Source organism: Mytilus galloprovincialis, chromosome 5, assembly GCF_965363235.1.
Source record: "Mytilus galloprovincialis chromosome 5, xbMytGall1.hap1.1, whole genome shotgun sequence".
NCBI classification, from domain to species: domain Eukaryota; kingdom Metazoa; phylum Mollusca; class Bivalvia; order Mytilida; family Mytilidae; genus Mytilus; species Mytilus galloprovincialis.
Window position 1 is genome coordinate 95341713 of NC_134842.1, and position 16283 is coordinate 95357995.

The 16283-nt window shown below is 33.6% G+C and overlaps 1 protein-coding gene across 1 annotated transcript; it reads left to right on the top strand.

Moving 5' to 3' along the window:
• The first annotated feature begins 347 nt into the window (after window positions 1-347).
• On the top strand, window positions 348-15772 carry LOC143074214 (uncharacterized). Its single transcript, XM_076249763.1, has 6 exons — window positions 348-588; window positions 8913-9142; window positions 9407-9575; window positions 11054-11930; window positions 12762-13088; window positions 15757-15772. Exons 1-6 carry the CDS (start codon window positions 372-374, stop codon window positions 15770-15772), a joined length of 1836 nt encoding a protein of 611 aa, XP_076105878.1. The 5' UTR covers window positions 348-371.
• The last annotated feature ends 511 nt before the right edge of the window (window positions 15773-16283 follow it).

A 16283-nucleotide genomic window follows, 5' to 3' on the forward strand; every position in this document is an offset into this window, starting at 1 on the left:
TGAACTTTGTACCTGAATAGACTCTATCAAGTAAGACGCAATTGTTTGTTTATTTCACTATCTTCTGCAGTGACGAATAAAAGTGCAAAGCACAATTCAGTTTAGATATTATAAACCATAAAATGCATTTGAATTTTATATATCTAGGGCATGTTATGCCTTTATGTACAGGTAAGTTTGTACTCAGAGTAAATTTTGAGTTAAGAATGCAGTCGTTTTAGACAAAGTGTCCACACGAACCTTAAGCACATACAATGTTATTTTGTGTTGTTAAACAAATTATGTATAGAAAATCATTTTTTTTACAGGAAGGGACGGACCATAACTCGAGAATGTAATAAGTTGCAATTGTACAACCACAGATCTTTTAAATGATGGCACCACTCTCGGAAGAAGAAGAGAATTATGTACGATTAGCCTTGCTATTGAAAGGACTGGCACCCAGAGCAGTCCGTACCTATTTTGACGGATCATTTCCACCTATCCATCTTCCTTCAACGCTGAATATTAACTACAATACTCTTGATGACTTGAAATACAGGAAAGTTTTAACACAGACTCAGTGGAATCTTTTGTTTCCAACAAATGGTATGTTTAAATTCCCCATTTCCATTCTCAATTTTATGATAAGGAAGACATATAGTTTGTATACAAATCTGTTTATATATATGAATGCAAAAAACCCAACAACAATCCTAAGTTGAATATACAGTGCATATTAAAATCACAAATATACTGAACTCAAAGGAGATTTCAAAACGCAAATTCCCTTATAAATTGGCAAAATCGGAAGCTCAAACACACAAAACGAATGAAAAGCAACTATCATATTCCGGGCTCGGTATAAGCATTTACTTATTTACAAAATGGTGGATTAAACCTGGTTGTACAGCTAGCTAACCCTCTCACTTGTATGACAGTCGTATACAATTATATTTCATTGACAACAATGTGTGAATAAAACAAACATGAGTAATAGGAAAAATGTCAAAAACAGGTGTACAACAGTCAACGTTGTGTTGATATCTTAATCACTAAAAAACAAACATATATATGTAAAAGATTTACCTGACACAAGAACACGATGACCGTATGTATACATTAAAGCCAAATCCTTCTATTCAGATCTTCCAATAATATCGTCTTTATGTTTTATTTTTACTTTAGGCTAGGTAAAAGCTTCAAAATAAGCAAATAAAAAAATGGGGTCACCGACCTCGTTTTCGATTTAAAACGCCATATTTTTCATGGAATTTGGAAATCGGGACTTCTAGTCAATAGCAGTGTAATATTTTTTTAAAAGTCCGTATCCAATAAAAACTTGTTTATTCTGTTAACCTAGCTGTTAATACAAACTATTTTAATAATATTACCATTGTCTGAGTGGAAAATAATAACGATAAGTTGCTATAATAGTTTTCCGGCCTTTTTTATTGGGAAATACCTATAAAAAAAAATTGACCAATAATTTCTCTTTGAGTATTCAACAGAATAAGCGTTGTTTATATCTAAATAAAATCATGAAATAAAAAGATGGGGTCACCGGAATGGAAAAAGAGATATTTCTAAAAAAGGTTCAACAATTTGAATTGGCGGGAATACATTGCGCCAATTCTAAAACAACGTCGAAAGACGTTCGGCCGGTTTGGACGATATTCTTACTAATTACGGACAACACAGATCTCGTAATTTGCTGTTTTGTTGATTTTTTGTTTTCAACTACAATAAATGCACATTAATTTACACATGATAGTACTTAGTTTTCAGTCAGTTTCACAGACACGTAATATCAATGCGGTGGTTGGAAAACAATGCAATGTTCAAATGTACTCACGAATACTTCTATAAACAACATTTCTATTCAGGTTATTTATAGTGCTTACATGTCTGTCTTGAGCAGAAATTCTTCTTAAAATAGTGGATACATTGTTTATATCATTTCATAGTTCAGTCAAAGTATATCTGAAAGACAAGACGATATCATAAATTCTAATTTCGGTTAAGAATTCTGTTCCTTTTTTTATGGCAATTACTTAAAATCAATAGAAATCTAAGACCCCGCTTCCACTAACAAATAAAGATCGCCGATCTTTAGTATTGCAAAAATGAGAAGGATCGATCTCCATCGGACTTTAAAAAATGCCACCTCCTGGATTGCGTTCAATATCGTAGCGGCTATATATATAACACACGGCCAGCGAAAGCTCTTTTTTTGAGAGCCCAGGTGGTCGTGTGGTCTAGCGGGACGGCTGCAGTGCAGGCGATTTGGTGTCACGATATCACAGTAGCATGGGTTCGAATCCCGGCGAGGGAAGAACCAAAAATTTGCGAAAGCAAATTTACAGATCTAACATTGTTGGGTTGATGTTTAGACGAGTTGTATATACATTATGTACACAGCCATGTATCACCATCATTGATGGCGATCCGATGGATACATCTGTTGTAGAGTTGTCACTGACTCAGACGTACTTATAAATATAATTATTTTCTGTGACTGTATCTTACATTAATTTGTAGGATCCTTTACTATAGATAATTTAGCTGATCTGTAACAATAACATCTTCATGCCTTATATATCATGTACTGTAGTACGCCGCTAGATTAAAACTGACGTGGAAAGGTAACACACGGCCAGCGAAAGCTCTTTTTTTGAGAGCCCAGATGGTCGTGTGGTCTAGCGGGACGGCTGCAGTGCAGGCGATTTGGTGTCACGATATCACAGTAGCATGGGTTCGAATCCCGGCGAGGGAAGAACCAAAAATTTGCGAAAGCAAATTTACAGATCTATCATTGTTGGGTTGATGTTTAGACGAGTTGTATATACATTATGTACACAGCCATGTATCACCATCATTGATGGCAATCCGATGGATACATCTGTTGTAGAGTTGTCACTGACTCAGACGTACTTATAAATATAATTATTTTCTGTGACTGTATATTACATTAATTTGTAGGATCCTTTACTATAGATAATTTAGCTGATCTGTAACAATAACATCTTCATGCCTTATATATCATGTACTGTAGTACGCCGCTAGATTAAAACTGACGTGGAAAGGTAACACACGGCCAGCGAAAGCTCTTTTTTTGAGAGCCCAGGTGGTCGTGTGGTCTAGCGGGACGGCTGCAGTGCATGCGATTTTGTGTCACGATATCACAGTAGCATGGGTTCGAATCCCGGCGAGGGAAGAACCAAAAATTTGTGAAAGCAAATTTACAGATCTAACATTGTTGGGTTGATGTTTAGACGAGTTGTATATATATATATATATATATATATATATATATATATACATAGGGCTACGTAGATTTATGACTATTGAACGAGTAGCTAGTGTAGCTTGTATCAAATATCTATGTAGCAGCTAGGCTAGCTACATGTTCAATAGTCAAAAATCTAAGTAGCCCAATGTAGCCGTTACGAAATTGAACGCAACCCTGATCTTTGTTTAAGTGTAAACGCTTAGATACATCGCGATAGACCGATCTACAATTCAAAGTGTTTTATGTAGATATGAAAATAAATCTGCGCATGGTCAGTTTACAATATTCTTATAAGTAACTGATTTCAGTGTTTTAGCCATATTCTCAAATGATTTGAAAGAACAAGGAGATAAAAAAAAAAAATGTATACGACGTTTTTGCGTCATTCTTCTGAAAGATAATAGAAAAAATGAGATGTGGTATGATTGCAAATAACACAACTTTCCACAAGAGACCAATTGACACAAGAAATATAGGCCTACGTACGGTTTTCAACAATGAGCAAATCTCATACCGCATATACAGCTGTAAAAGGTTCAGAAATGACAAATGTAAAACAATTCAAACGAGAAAATAACAGCTTAATTTACGAACCAAACAAAAATAAATGAAAAACTGATACCGTTACTTATTCGTTCCTTATTTGCTAAATACACGTTGTAATACATTGAAACTTTTAAGAAAAAAATAATTTTCTTAATTGATTGTTGATTGATTGTTGCTTGTTTTACGCCACACTAGCACACAAAGGCTATAGCTTGTCTCTGGTGTAAGCTATGTTTTCTTAAAGGTTAAACATCCGTATTAGCGCGTATGTACCCGTTTCAGCGCTAGACCGATGCCGTGTAACTTATTTGCTTATAATACGTGTGTTAAATCTTTTAAAAGAAATCTTTTCCATGTTTTCTTGCGTCTGGTGCTAGCTATTGGTTCTAATAGGTAAAATAACCCTATTAAGGCGTAAATACTCGTTTCAGTACTGGACTAATGCACTGTTACTTATTCGTTCCTTATTCGCTTAATATACGTGTGTTAATCGGTGCACATTTTAAAAAATATCTTTTTAATTGTATTTATTCATTATTATTGTTTTTTTTATTTTCTGTAAATTCTTCATCTTCAAACCAAATGACCGTTATAAGTAAAATTATTCTGACATTTCTTTGTTTTTTGAGGACTTATGACATGTTAATCAAAAAGATAATTAATAGATGTAAAAGCATATCTAATGAACCAAATATTTCCTTATTCTATTTTCCACGATTTTTTTTAACGAAATGATTAGACCGATTATTTTATGACTGCAATGTATACTAAATGTAAACGCACAAGTTATAAAAAGATCGTAAACGCGAGATGCTCTTAAAGATCGATTCAATTTTGTGCAAGTGTTAACGGGGTCTATTAAACATACTTTCTGTTTTGATCATGTATTCATAGGCATCTATATATGCGTATCGAAATATTCCGTAATGTTGCTAGACAGTCTAAGTATACTCATACAGTTGTCATACCGTGATTATGAATGAAACCTAGTCCGACCTCTTTTTCTCAAATGAAACTATTGATTTTTTTTCATATGTATTCCTCTTTAATTCTTTATTCCGACAACTTTTAAACACAGGCACGATTATGTTATTTTTATATAAAAATTGCGCACCTAGTAAATAAATATTAAACTTGGCAAATCGGATCAGACTTGGAGTAGTCAAATACAAAAACCTACAATGTTAGAAGCGTATATGTTAACTTCTCTAGATGGACTTTATTTTACACGTATGCGTGCATGGTTACTGTTTTGTTGGTGTTTATCAGAAATCTTAATATTATATTCGTGTAAAAATGTAATTGCCGTGCACATTCAAAATACGTATTTGCCATATCCATATATAGGTATATATGTACGAAATGTACCTTTTGCTATAGATACATTGAATTTTGAAGACATGATTGATGATTTTCGTACTTTCTTAATAATTTATGGAAATATAAATACAATTTAAAACCTACCAAAGAGATTGACTCTAAAGAACACGGATAAGTCCATACACGTAGCAAATTAAGGAAATTAGTATTATATTATAATTTAATTGGCTCAACTTTTTGTCGAGTATTCAGATTTTGTTTCGTTTCTTGACAGTCGTTTTATGTGTTTTTTGTTGATAGATTGCTGTATAGTTGACTCTCTTTTTATTCATATATTTCATAATTTGCTGTTTTGTTGTTTGTTTCAGCTACACTAAATTCACATAATTAATGTGTATATCAAATTCTGGAACATGTCTGTTATATAAAAACAATTTTCATTTTCTTCTCGGCAAATCTACGTATCAAAACGATTGTCACTCTCTCCATCGGGTCAAAGAGGAATAACTCTCATTTACGTTTCGAGTTCGCGGAAACCGCGACGTCATAAACCGCTGACGGCATAGTACTGTTACACTTATATATGCGCAAAAACAATAGAGGGATTTGTCTTCAAGTACAGAGCCGCGTAACATTCAAGTAAATAATCCGAAAAGGAACACAGACAAAGCACATAAGAAGAAACGAAAGACAAGAATATAGAAATTAGCATAAAACAATAATGAAATGACTGGATGTATAAGTGCAAAGCAACGTCATATGTAACCATGCAAGAAACACAAAAAGCATGTAGGATCAATTTCTAGCAATGTATTTTGTAATCTTGACCTTACTGCTGTGATAGTTTTTATACGCCCGTTTTCGGGACGTATCATGTTTTACCTTTGTTTACGCTTTAACCAATTCGTATGCAACTTTGGTGAATTGTTTATACTGTGGATTCATTTATTTTCATGGGTACCAATGGATCAAGAAAAACTAACATGTCTGTTGGTATTAAATTTTGTGGTTTTGCCGAAGTCTACATGCAATTATATAGAAAATATGTCATTCGTTGAATACTTGATTTCGTGGTTCACCTGTACCAACAAAATCCGTGAAAATTGATATCCAACGAATAATAGTGAATAAACTCATCATAGATAGATGCCAGGATTAGAATTTTATATTTACGCCAGACGCGTGTTTCGTCTACAAAAGACTCATCAGTGACGCTCGAATCAAAAAATGTTTAAAAGGCCAAAATAAAGTACAAAGTTGAAGAGCACTTAACACCTACAGTTCCAAAAAGTTTTGCCAAAAACAGCTGAGGTAATTTATTCCTGAGGTAGAAAAGCCTTAGGTTTTGAAAATTTCAAAGTTTATTTAACAGTTAATTTATAGTAATGAACAATTCAATGATAACTCAAGTCAACACAGAAGTGCTGACTACTGGGCTGGTGATACCCTTGGGGAAATAAATCTCCACCAGCAGTGGCATCGACCCAGTGGTTGCAAATAAACTCATCATAGATAGATGCCAGGATTCAAACTTTATATTTACGACACGCGGTTTGTTTGCAAAAGACTCAACAGTGACGCTCAAATAAAAAAAAATGTTTAAAAGGCCAAAATAAAGTACAAAGTTTGAGAGCATTTAACACCAAAAGTTCCAAAAAGTTTTGCCAAAATCATCTAAGGTAATCTATTCCAGAGGTAGAAAAGCCTTAGGTTTTGAAAAATTCAAAGATCAGTTAACAGTTAATTTATAGTAATGAACAATTCAATGATAACTCAAGTCAACACAGAAGTGCTGACTACTGGGCTGGTGATACCCTTGGGGAAATAAATCTCCACCAGCAGTGGCATCGACCCAGTAGTTGCAAATAAACTCATCATAGATAGATGCCAGGATTAAAACTTTATGTTTACGACACGCGTTTCGTCTGCAAAAGACTCAACAGTGACGCTCGAATCAACAAATGTTTAAAAGGCCATAATAAAATACAAAGTATCTATTGACGTGAGCTCTTTTCATTTTCATAATTTTTTGGAAATTAGATTGAACGTTTTTAAGGATTAGAGATTCATTAAAAAGTTGGATTTACCAGGTTTTGGACAATAACTTTAAATTGCTTTGAGCAGTTTTACTAAAACCTTGGTGATTTGTTTGTTTATATCTATAAAAATAACCACCCTTTATGACATTGAGGAGTAATGTAACTTTATTTGTTGGAAAAGCGCCAGCGTATCATGCATTCATGGTGCAGCTCTTTATTTACTTTTGTTAAAAAACAACCAATGACTTGAAGACAAATAAACAAAAAAAAACCAAAAACAACAACAATACAATTTATGTTCCTATGCCTTTAAGTTTGTTTATGTCTTCAACTATATTTAGTGTCATGAATTTGATAAACAATATACATCAATCTGTGCCAAAATGTTTATTACCTACTATTCCAAAGTATCATTTCAAAAATATACTCCGATTTGTCAAACCATTGTTACAAAGGCATTACATGAATTGCTATTATGTGACATTCGAGGGCATACCTATATTCTTTCAGTAGCTCGGCGTTCTAGCCAGTAGTCTATTTATTTGCAAATTCTCTAGAGCTCGTAGGATAATTGTTTATTATGTACATCTACTTTAAATTAACCTTTTTTACTCTCACTTGTCGTTTTTATTTAGCTAGAACACAAGTTTACCTCTGTAACCAATTGGAAACATATCTCATATATAGCATGCTTATAGTGTCTTAATATGAAGTTTATGATTTTAATCCATTTAGATAAAGCAACATGATATAGTATTTTGCTAATTGAAGTATACAGAGCCTTATGTTCTAGTTATTAAATATGGAGTAGTTTTCTGTTTAAAATAAAGCAGAACAATATAGCTTCCATTATGGTTAAGTTCTTATAGATTAATAATTCATGTTCATATATACATTTTGAAGCTACATTTCACGAACAAGCGATAAGTGTTTCGAGCTTGCAAGGGTCCACCCCCTTGCAAAATTCACCTTTAAAATTACCACTTGAATGATTCTTTTAGTTAATTCATTTTAGGGTTAAGCGTCGACCGAAGAACGTTTCCAAAGATTTGCATACGAACAACGCTTTTACAACCCTATGAAATTACTAAACTTTTAAATTTCCTTTTTGCCCGCTTTGACCGTGAAAACACGATAAATATCAAGTTGTTCTTTTATTACTATAAGTAACCTTTGTACTTTATTGTAGAAACGTGTGTCATCATGAATGTTACAATTAATTCGAAATGAAGATTAATTTTAGAATGACGCAATATTGCTGTTAGTCAATCGAAATAACGTAAAATAATGAAACATACATTTCAGCTGGTAATAGACACTACATGTAAATTGTTTATTTTTTCAAATATTGTATTTGGTGTATAGAATGATTCAAAAGAGAATATATAGCTGTTTTCCATTGTACAACTGACTGTTTTACGTGTTATTTAAAAAATGCCCAATTTTCAATTTTAGGACGATAATAACTAAAAATGTTCAAGGACTAATTGTTCGTAACATGTATACTAAATAATAACACGTTTGATGTTATAGGCGTAACTATTTCTAATTAATTTAATGTTACAGGTTTAATTGATTCAACAAATGTTATTATATACGTTTTGATGTAGCAAACGTATCTATATATATGTTACAGGTGTACATGTTTCTAATTTCCCTTATATTACACATGTTTACCTGATTTGAATACATGTTTTGTTGCCGGTGTTTATTATTCTAATACTTTGATGTTACAGGTGTACCTGATTCAACAACTTTTGATGTCACATTGATGATTTGCTTGATTAGAAACTTGGCATCTATTATTCAACCAAGAAATGGATTCGACAGACTTCCACTACCGGTAGAGACAACTCCAGGAGCTGATCTGGCAAGGATTAAATGGTACAGAAATGTATTAGCTCATCATGATAGTAACAAAATGGCCACTGCTGATTTCAATACAGCATGGAGTAATATATCTGATGTAAGTGTTACATATGTATCAACGATTATAGAATACTACATGTTTTTAAATGATTGTGTACAGAAAATTAAGAACATGTAATACAAGAACAATACAATAATTGAAATTAACAGTAAATCTATTATAATTGGCAATCCAAGATTGGACATAATATTTTGATAACTTACCCTATCCATGATGTAATACTTATGAAAACCACTTGTACAAATTGTGCTCTTGTATTAAACTGCATTTGTTTGACATAATACATGTATCTTTTTGTAGGCTGTACGTAGATTGGGTGGTCAGCCAATGAATAAAGAGTGCCAAGAATTAAAGGTCAAAATATTAGATCAGTCAAATCAGGAAATTATGCTAGAAGTCAAACAATTACAGAAAGAGATGGAAGAATTTAGACGTGCTGTAAATAACCCAATTCCATTGAACATCAGAGGTATGTGTTTTATTGTCTAAATCCGAGCTTGATATACTAATTTTTTCACCTCATTTTCGTGATATAACTTCTTTGCCGCAAATTTACTATTTTTTTTAGGTATTAAATTAATAATTTAGATTAATTTTGTTACATTTGGTGATCCGTTTATTTGGCAATTGCCATGACAGTCAGCATGATTTAAAAACATCCGTTGTTTCGACCTGCTAGTCAAATGCTTTTTGTTAAAATATACTTTTAACTTTTTTTAGTCTTTGGAAAATGTTGTTTGTGCTGTATTAAGGCCCCTCTTCTACGAAATTTGTGTTGCATGCACATGTGATGATCATCTGACCTTGACGATATTTTTATGGCTAAAGAAAGGTTTCCTGTTGTTATGTCAGATTCTCAGATACTATAATCAAATAATGAAATAAATTCCTGAGGCAAAAAAGTATAATGGGAATTAATTAAAATAAAATTGAGAATGGAAATGGGGAATGTGCCAAAGAGACAACAACCCGACCATAATTGTCTTCTTGTGAATGTGTAACACATGAAAGTGTAAGCACAAAAAATAGTTTTAAAGCTTCTATTTATAATGTAAGGGAGATTGTCATCAAACATAAGTTTGTGTTGTGTTTTTCGTTAAAAAGTTGTGTTAAATGTATTAAGTGAAAAGAAGATGTGAACTTTATATGGTATATCAAATTATTATTAGATGTACATGTATGTTGTGTAGCGACTGTCACGGTTCATTGGTCAACACTTCGTTTCCTGGACTTGGATTTATTCTCAGATACTATAAAAACAAGTCAACTTTATTTGGCAATGTATATTACCTTATTTTGAAAAGTACATGTCAGTGAAGCAGGGTTCAACTGACCTTTATGGCATGGTTCACATGTCAATGTTAAGTTTTTTTGTATTTGATATAGAATACAGAGATGTGGTCTGTTTGCCAATCTCGTTAACAATAATAGGTCCTATTCAGTCTGTAACAATGCTAAAACCAAATACTTAATGAAAAAAGTTCAAATGAAAAAAAAACCAACTGCATGACTTTTGCACATACACCAAACGAAAAGAAGTATGATATACAGTATAAGAACAACTACTGAATTACGCTCCTGACTTTGGACAGAAATATACAGAATGATTAAACATTTTGGTGAGCGGGCATTATTTCCCTTCCCTGAATCAGTGATGCAATAGAACAACACAAGAACAAGTTGTACACAACAATGAATGAAAAAAACCCAACTTTTTTACTTTTAAGTTTTCCAAAATTTTAGTTCTTGAAATTCCTGTTGAAGTTAATTCTATGACAAGACATTGTCTGGATCGGAAACATATTTCTTTTACGTAGGAATAACTTTCATCAGGTAAGCTCAAGACAAACATTTTGTAAATTTTATAAAGTACAGGTCAAGGTCACAGTAGTCAGTCTGAAAGTAACTGTAAATATTCAACAGAAATATCATTTTTTCAATTTGAAGGTCAAATTAAAGAGGAATTGGAAATTTGGGCAGAAGATGATAAAATGTTTATTGAAACAAATGGAGCAAAGAGTGTATTAAAACGTATCAAGGAAAATGGTTGCGTTGTTGTCACTGGAAGTTCGGGAACAGGAAAATCTTCGTTGGTGCGTCATGTTGCTCTTCGAATGCAAGAAAGTTATGAGATCATACCGGTAACAAATCCTGAAGATATTATCCATTGGTACAATCCAAGTAAACAAATCATGTTCGTTGTTGATGACTTTTGTGGGACATATTCCATAAATCCTATAAAATTTGAAAGCTGGAAATATCAGATGGAAAAAATCAAATCATTAGTAGAAAAGAAACTGTTTAAATTAATTATGTCTTGTAGACTACAGGTTTACAAAGATGAAAAAATGAAATCTTTATCATTTTATCAATCCTGTGAATGTAATCTTTTGTCTGAAGATCTACGTTTGTCGAAAACAGAAAAACTATCTATTGCTGAACTTTACTTGAAGACAAACGCCTCTAAAACCACGGAATTTAATCACATGTTTGACTGTTTTCCTCTTTTATGCAAATTATACAGTAAAAACACAAAACTGAAAATGTTAGATTTCTTCCAGAATCCATTTACAGTTTACAAACAAGAGATAGATAAATTAAAGACAGAGGGAGCACATGTCAAGTATTGTGCACTTGCTCTATGTGTCATGTTAAACAATCATATTAAAGCAGAATGGCTCACAGAAGATGTCGATAAAGATATCAAAACAATTATAAAGAACACTTATGAAGCTTGTAAAGTGGTGAAAGGTACATCAAGGTTGGTTTTACGTGATGAGCTGGATTCACTAACTGGTACTTTTATCAGAAAGGATGCTGAAGTGTACAAAATTATTCATGACAAGGTGTTTGACTTTCTTGCATATTACTTTGGCAGTGTTATGATATATTGTTTAATTAAAAATGCTTCATATATTTTTATTCGTGAAAGGTTTTTATTTGTAAAAGAAAGCAGTAGTGATGAATTCAAAATAACTGTACCGGAAAGATATCAGCAAATGTATATAAATAGACTGGTAGATGACTGGTTGAAAGGAAGGGTAGAAGCTGTCTTTTGTAATATCAATATGGACGATCCTATCTTCGCACATAGGTTTCTTGTACATGTGAAAGGTTTACAAATATCGCAACAAAAACAATTGGCTAGTATATGTGACACAATAAGCAATAGCACTTCATTAATAGAGTGCTCATATTTAGGATATATTGAACTGGTTACATGGTGTTTACAACATTGTATCAGTAATATAAACCATTGTCGTGATAATGATGTATCACCTCTGTGGTATGCGTGTCAGGAAGGACATACTGAAGTTGTCCAGATGTTAATAACCAATAATGCTGACATTAATAAGTGTAGCGATATTGGTACATCACCTCTGTACATTTCTTGTCAGGAAGGACATACTGAATTAGTACAGATGTTAATAACAAATAAAGCTGACATTAATAAGTGTAGAGATACTGGAGTATCACCTCTGTTCATTGCGTGTGAGAATGGAGATACTGGAATTGTACATATGTTAATTGCCAATAAGGCTGCTATTAATATATGTAGATATTATGATGGAGTATCACCTTTGTTCATGGTTTCCCAGAAAGGGCATAATGAAATAGTAAAGATGTTAATAACTAATAATGCTGACATCAACAGGTGTAGAGATATTGGAGCATCACCTCTGTACATTGCTTGTCAGGAAGGACACACTGAAGTAGTAAAGATGTTAATAACGAATAATGCTGAAATTAATAAGTGTAGAGATCCTGGAGTATCACCTCTGTTAATTGCTTGTGAGAATGGATATACTGGAATAGTACAGATGTTAATTGCCAATATGGCTGACATTAATAAGTGTAGAGATAATGATGGAGTATCACCTCTGTTCATGGCTTGCCAGAAAGGGCATAACGAAATAGTAAAAATGTTAATAACCAATAATGCTGACATTAAAAAGTGTAGAGATATTGGAGCATCACCTCTGTACATTGCTTGTCAGGAAGGACACACTGAAGTAGTACAGATGTTAATAAGCAATAAGGCTGATATTAATAAGTGCAAAATTACAGGAGAGTCTCCTGTATTTATAGCTTGTTTTTACGGTCATACAAAGATTGTTGAATTGTTATTAAAGAATGATGCAGACGTTAACCTTAAATGGGAAGGACTAACACCTCTAGATATTGCGAGAAGAGAAAATCATTCCAATATTGTACATGTTTTACAAAAATTAAAATGATATGCTGTAAAAGTTCGGCAGACATTATTAAATACTATATAGTATAGGAAGCTATTCCTTTCATGTCAGAGTGTTCTCAATAAATATAAGGCACTGATTTGATATTTGATATTTCTTGAGGATCTAGAGAAGAATTAGATCACATCAGTAGTGTTTGTTTTTATTGAATCAGAATATATATACCATGTAATTATTATAGTAAACAGTACATTTCTAGTTGTAGAATAAAAGTGATAATATTTTTGTTTGACAATGTTTAATATTGTGTAACATATCTCATATCGTTTCCGTGATCATGTTGTTTTTCTTCACAAAATTGTTTTTCTATGAATTTTGAGGAAAATAAATCTGTCAAAACAAATATTTTGTCGAATAGGTTATAACTACAATCCCCTTCCCTTTCATAAATGTGACCTACCGAATTAGACTATTTACCGGATTTGTTATCTCATAAGCAACACGATGGGTGCTACATGTGGCGCAGGATCTGCTTACCCTTCCGGAGCACCTGAAATCACTTCTAGTTTTTGGTGGGGTTCGTGTTGTTTATTCTTTAGTTTTCTATGTTGTGTCATGTGTACTATTGTTTGTCTATCTGTCCTTTTCATTTGTAGACTTGGCGTTGTCAGTTATTTTCGCTTTATGAGTCTGACTGTCCCTCTGGTATCTTTTGTCCTTCATTTATAAAATTTAGTCTAAGATTTTTTTCTGAGATTTTTTATATTTCTTAGTTGATTTACCATGTTTACCGTCAGTACCTTTTGTGTAGCACCACATGTCGCAAATTTTAGAATTCATCTTTTTGTATTCGCTCTAGCAAAAACAATCTATGCTTTTTGTGATCTCTCAAAACATTTTTAACCTCGCTGCATGTTTGCATCTGTCTCAGTCAGAAGCCTCTGGGATTTGTTAGTCTTGTATGCGTTTTTTTTTTAAATTTTAGTTCATTTATATGTTTTGCAGTGTGACGCCCATTTTCACTGAACTAGTACACAATTTCATTTTGAGGCCAGATGTGGACTACCTCAGGGGGCGGGATTTTCTAGCTGCGTTGAAGACCCATTGGTGGCCTTCGGCTCATGTTTGCTCTTCGGTCGGGCTGTTGTCTCTTTGACACATTCCCCATTTCCATTCTCAATGTTATTTTGTGTATCATTTTTTCTGTCATAGTGAGTAAGATGTCGTCTACTTTATTGCATCTTCCCTTCTTCTATATATATAATAATTGCACGGTGTAAATGTTATCAGAGAAAGTTCATAAGAGTTAACTCAAAGTTACATGTAAGTTGTTAGCTGGGGTTTATTATTATGTCGGATTCTTATATACTCACAAGTACACACCCGTGATATCGCGGGTCCGTGACTGAATTAAAGTATATAACTATGACTAAGCCTTATTTTAGTAATTGGTTTTGTCATCTGATAAAGTCATGTCGATTATAAGATACACAGTTTTCTCTGCTTTCAAATCTTTCTGTTTGAACCCGTCGACCTGGAACTTATCAATTATTGGAAATATTAATTATTTGGAAAACAAAAGGTCCAGGCTATCCAGGAATGGGGTATTTTTTAATCAACAGCATTGTCCTATATTAGTTATCTTAGAAAGTCTTGCTGATTGCTGAATAAAGCTACAATAGGGAACAATTTGACAATGATTGAATTTAGTAGTGTCAGCCCTTTGATTATGACCCGTGTATATAGCAAAATCCTAAATACACCGTTTGGTGGTGCGCCTGTCAAATGCGGAACGTATAGATAACTAAAAGGTAATAGCTAACAGGTGAATATAATATTGGTATCGGTATCGGATTAGACCCGGAACTTGTTAATTATTGGCAATATTAATTATGTGGAAAACAAAAGGGTCTGGAGTGGTGTAATTTTTAATCTACACCATTGTCCTATATTAGTTATAGATAGAGTTGAATTCTTTGATTTGTTGTTTTTACCCGATGACGGCTGACAAATTGGACCTCGTAATTTTAGTATTATAGATACTAAGAATAATTAGAATATATAGACTAAATGTAAGAGAATAGAAAAATGTAGAGCTAGAGAGAGAGAGAGAACGAGCAAAAGAGAGCAAGAGCTAGAGAGAGAGAGAGAGAGAGAGAGAGCAGGAGAGAGAGAGAGAGAGAGAGAGAGAGAGAGAGAGGGAGAACGAGCAAGAGAGAGAGAGAACGAGCAAGAGAGAGAGAACGAGAGAACGAGCAAGAGAGAGAGAGAGAGAGAGAGAGAGAGAGAGAGAGAGAGAGAGAGAGAGAGAGAGAGAGAGAGAGAGAGAGAGAAAGAGAAAAAGAGAGAGAGAGATGCGTTATGTTGTAACAAAGTTTCTGTCTGTCTATGAGCAAATTTATGTTTATCTTTGAAAAATTTGTATTAAAAAGTTAGTAATGATACATATTGTAGCAAAACGGATGAGTAAAAGTATTAGTGTTGTATGTGTGTGTGAGAGAGAGAGAGAGAGAGAGAGAGAGAGAGAGAGAGAGAGAGAGAGAGAGAGAGAGAGAGAGAGAGAGAGAGAGAGAGAGAGAGAGAGAGAGAGAGAGAGAGAGAGAGAGAGAGAGAGAGGGAGAGGGAGAGAGAGAGAGAGAGAGGGAGAGAGAGAGAGAGGGAGAGAGAGAGAACGAGCAAGAGAGCTAGAGAGAGCGAGAGCTAGAGAGAGAGAGTGAGAGAGAGATAGAGAGAGAGAGAGAGAAGGAGCAAAAGAGAGAGCGAGAGCTAGAGAGAGAGAGAGAGAGAGAGAGAGAGAGAGAGAGAGAGAGAGAGAGAACGAGAGAACGAGCGAGAGAGAGAACGAGAGAGAGAGAGAGAGAGAGAGAGAGAGAGAGAGAGAGAGAGAGAGAGAGAGAGAGAGAGAGGAGAGACTATTAATTTATATGTAACCTAAAATATTCCAATTGTTAAAAATCAATAAGTTAGAGATACAAGTTGTT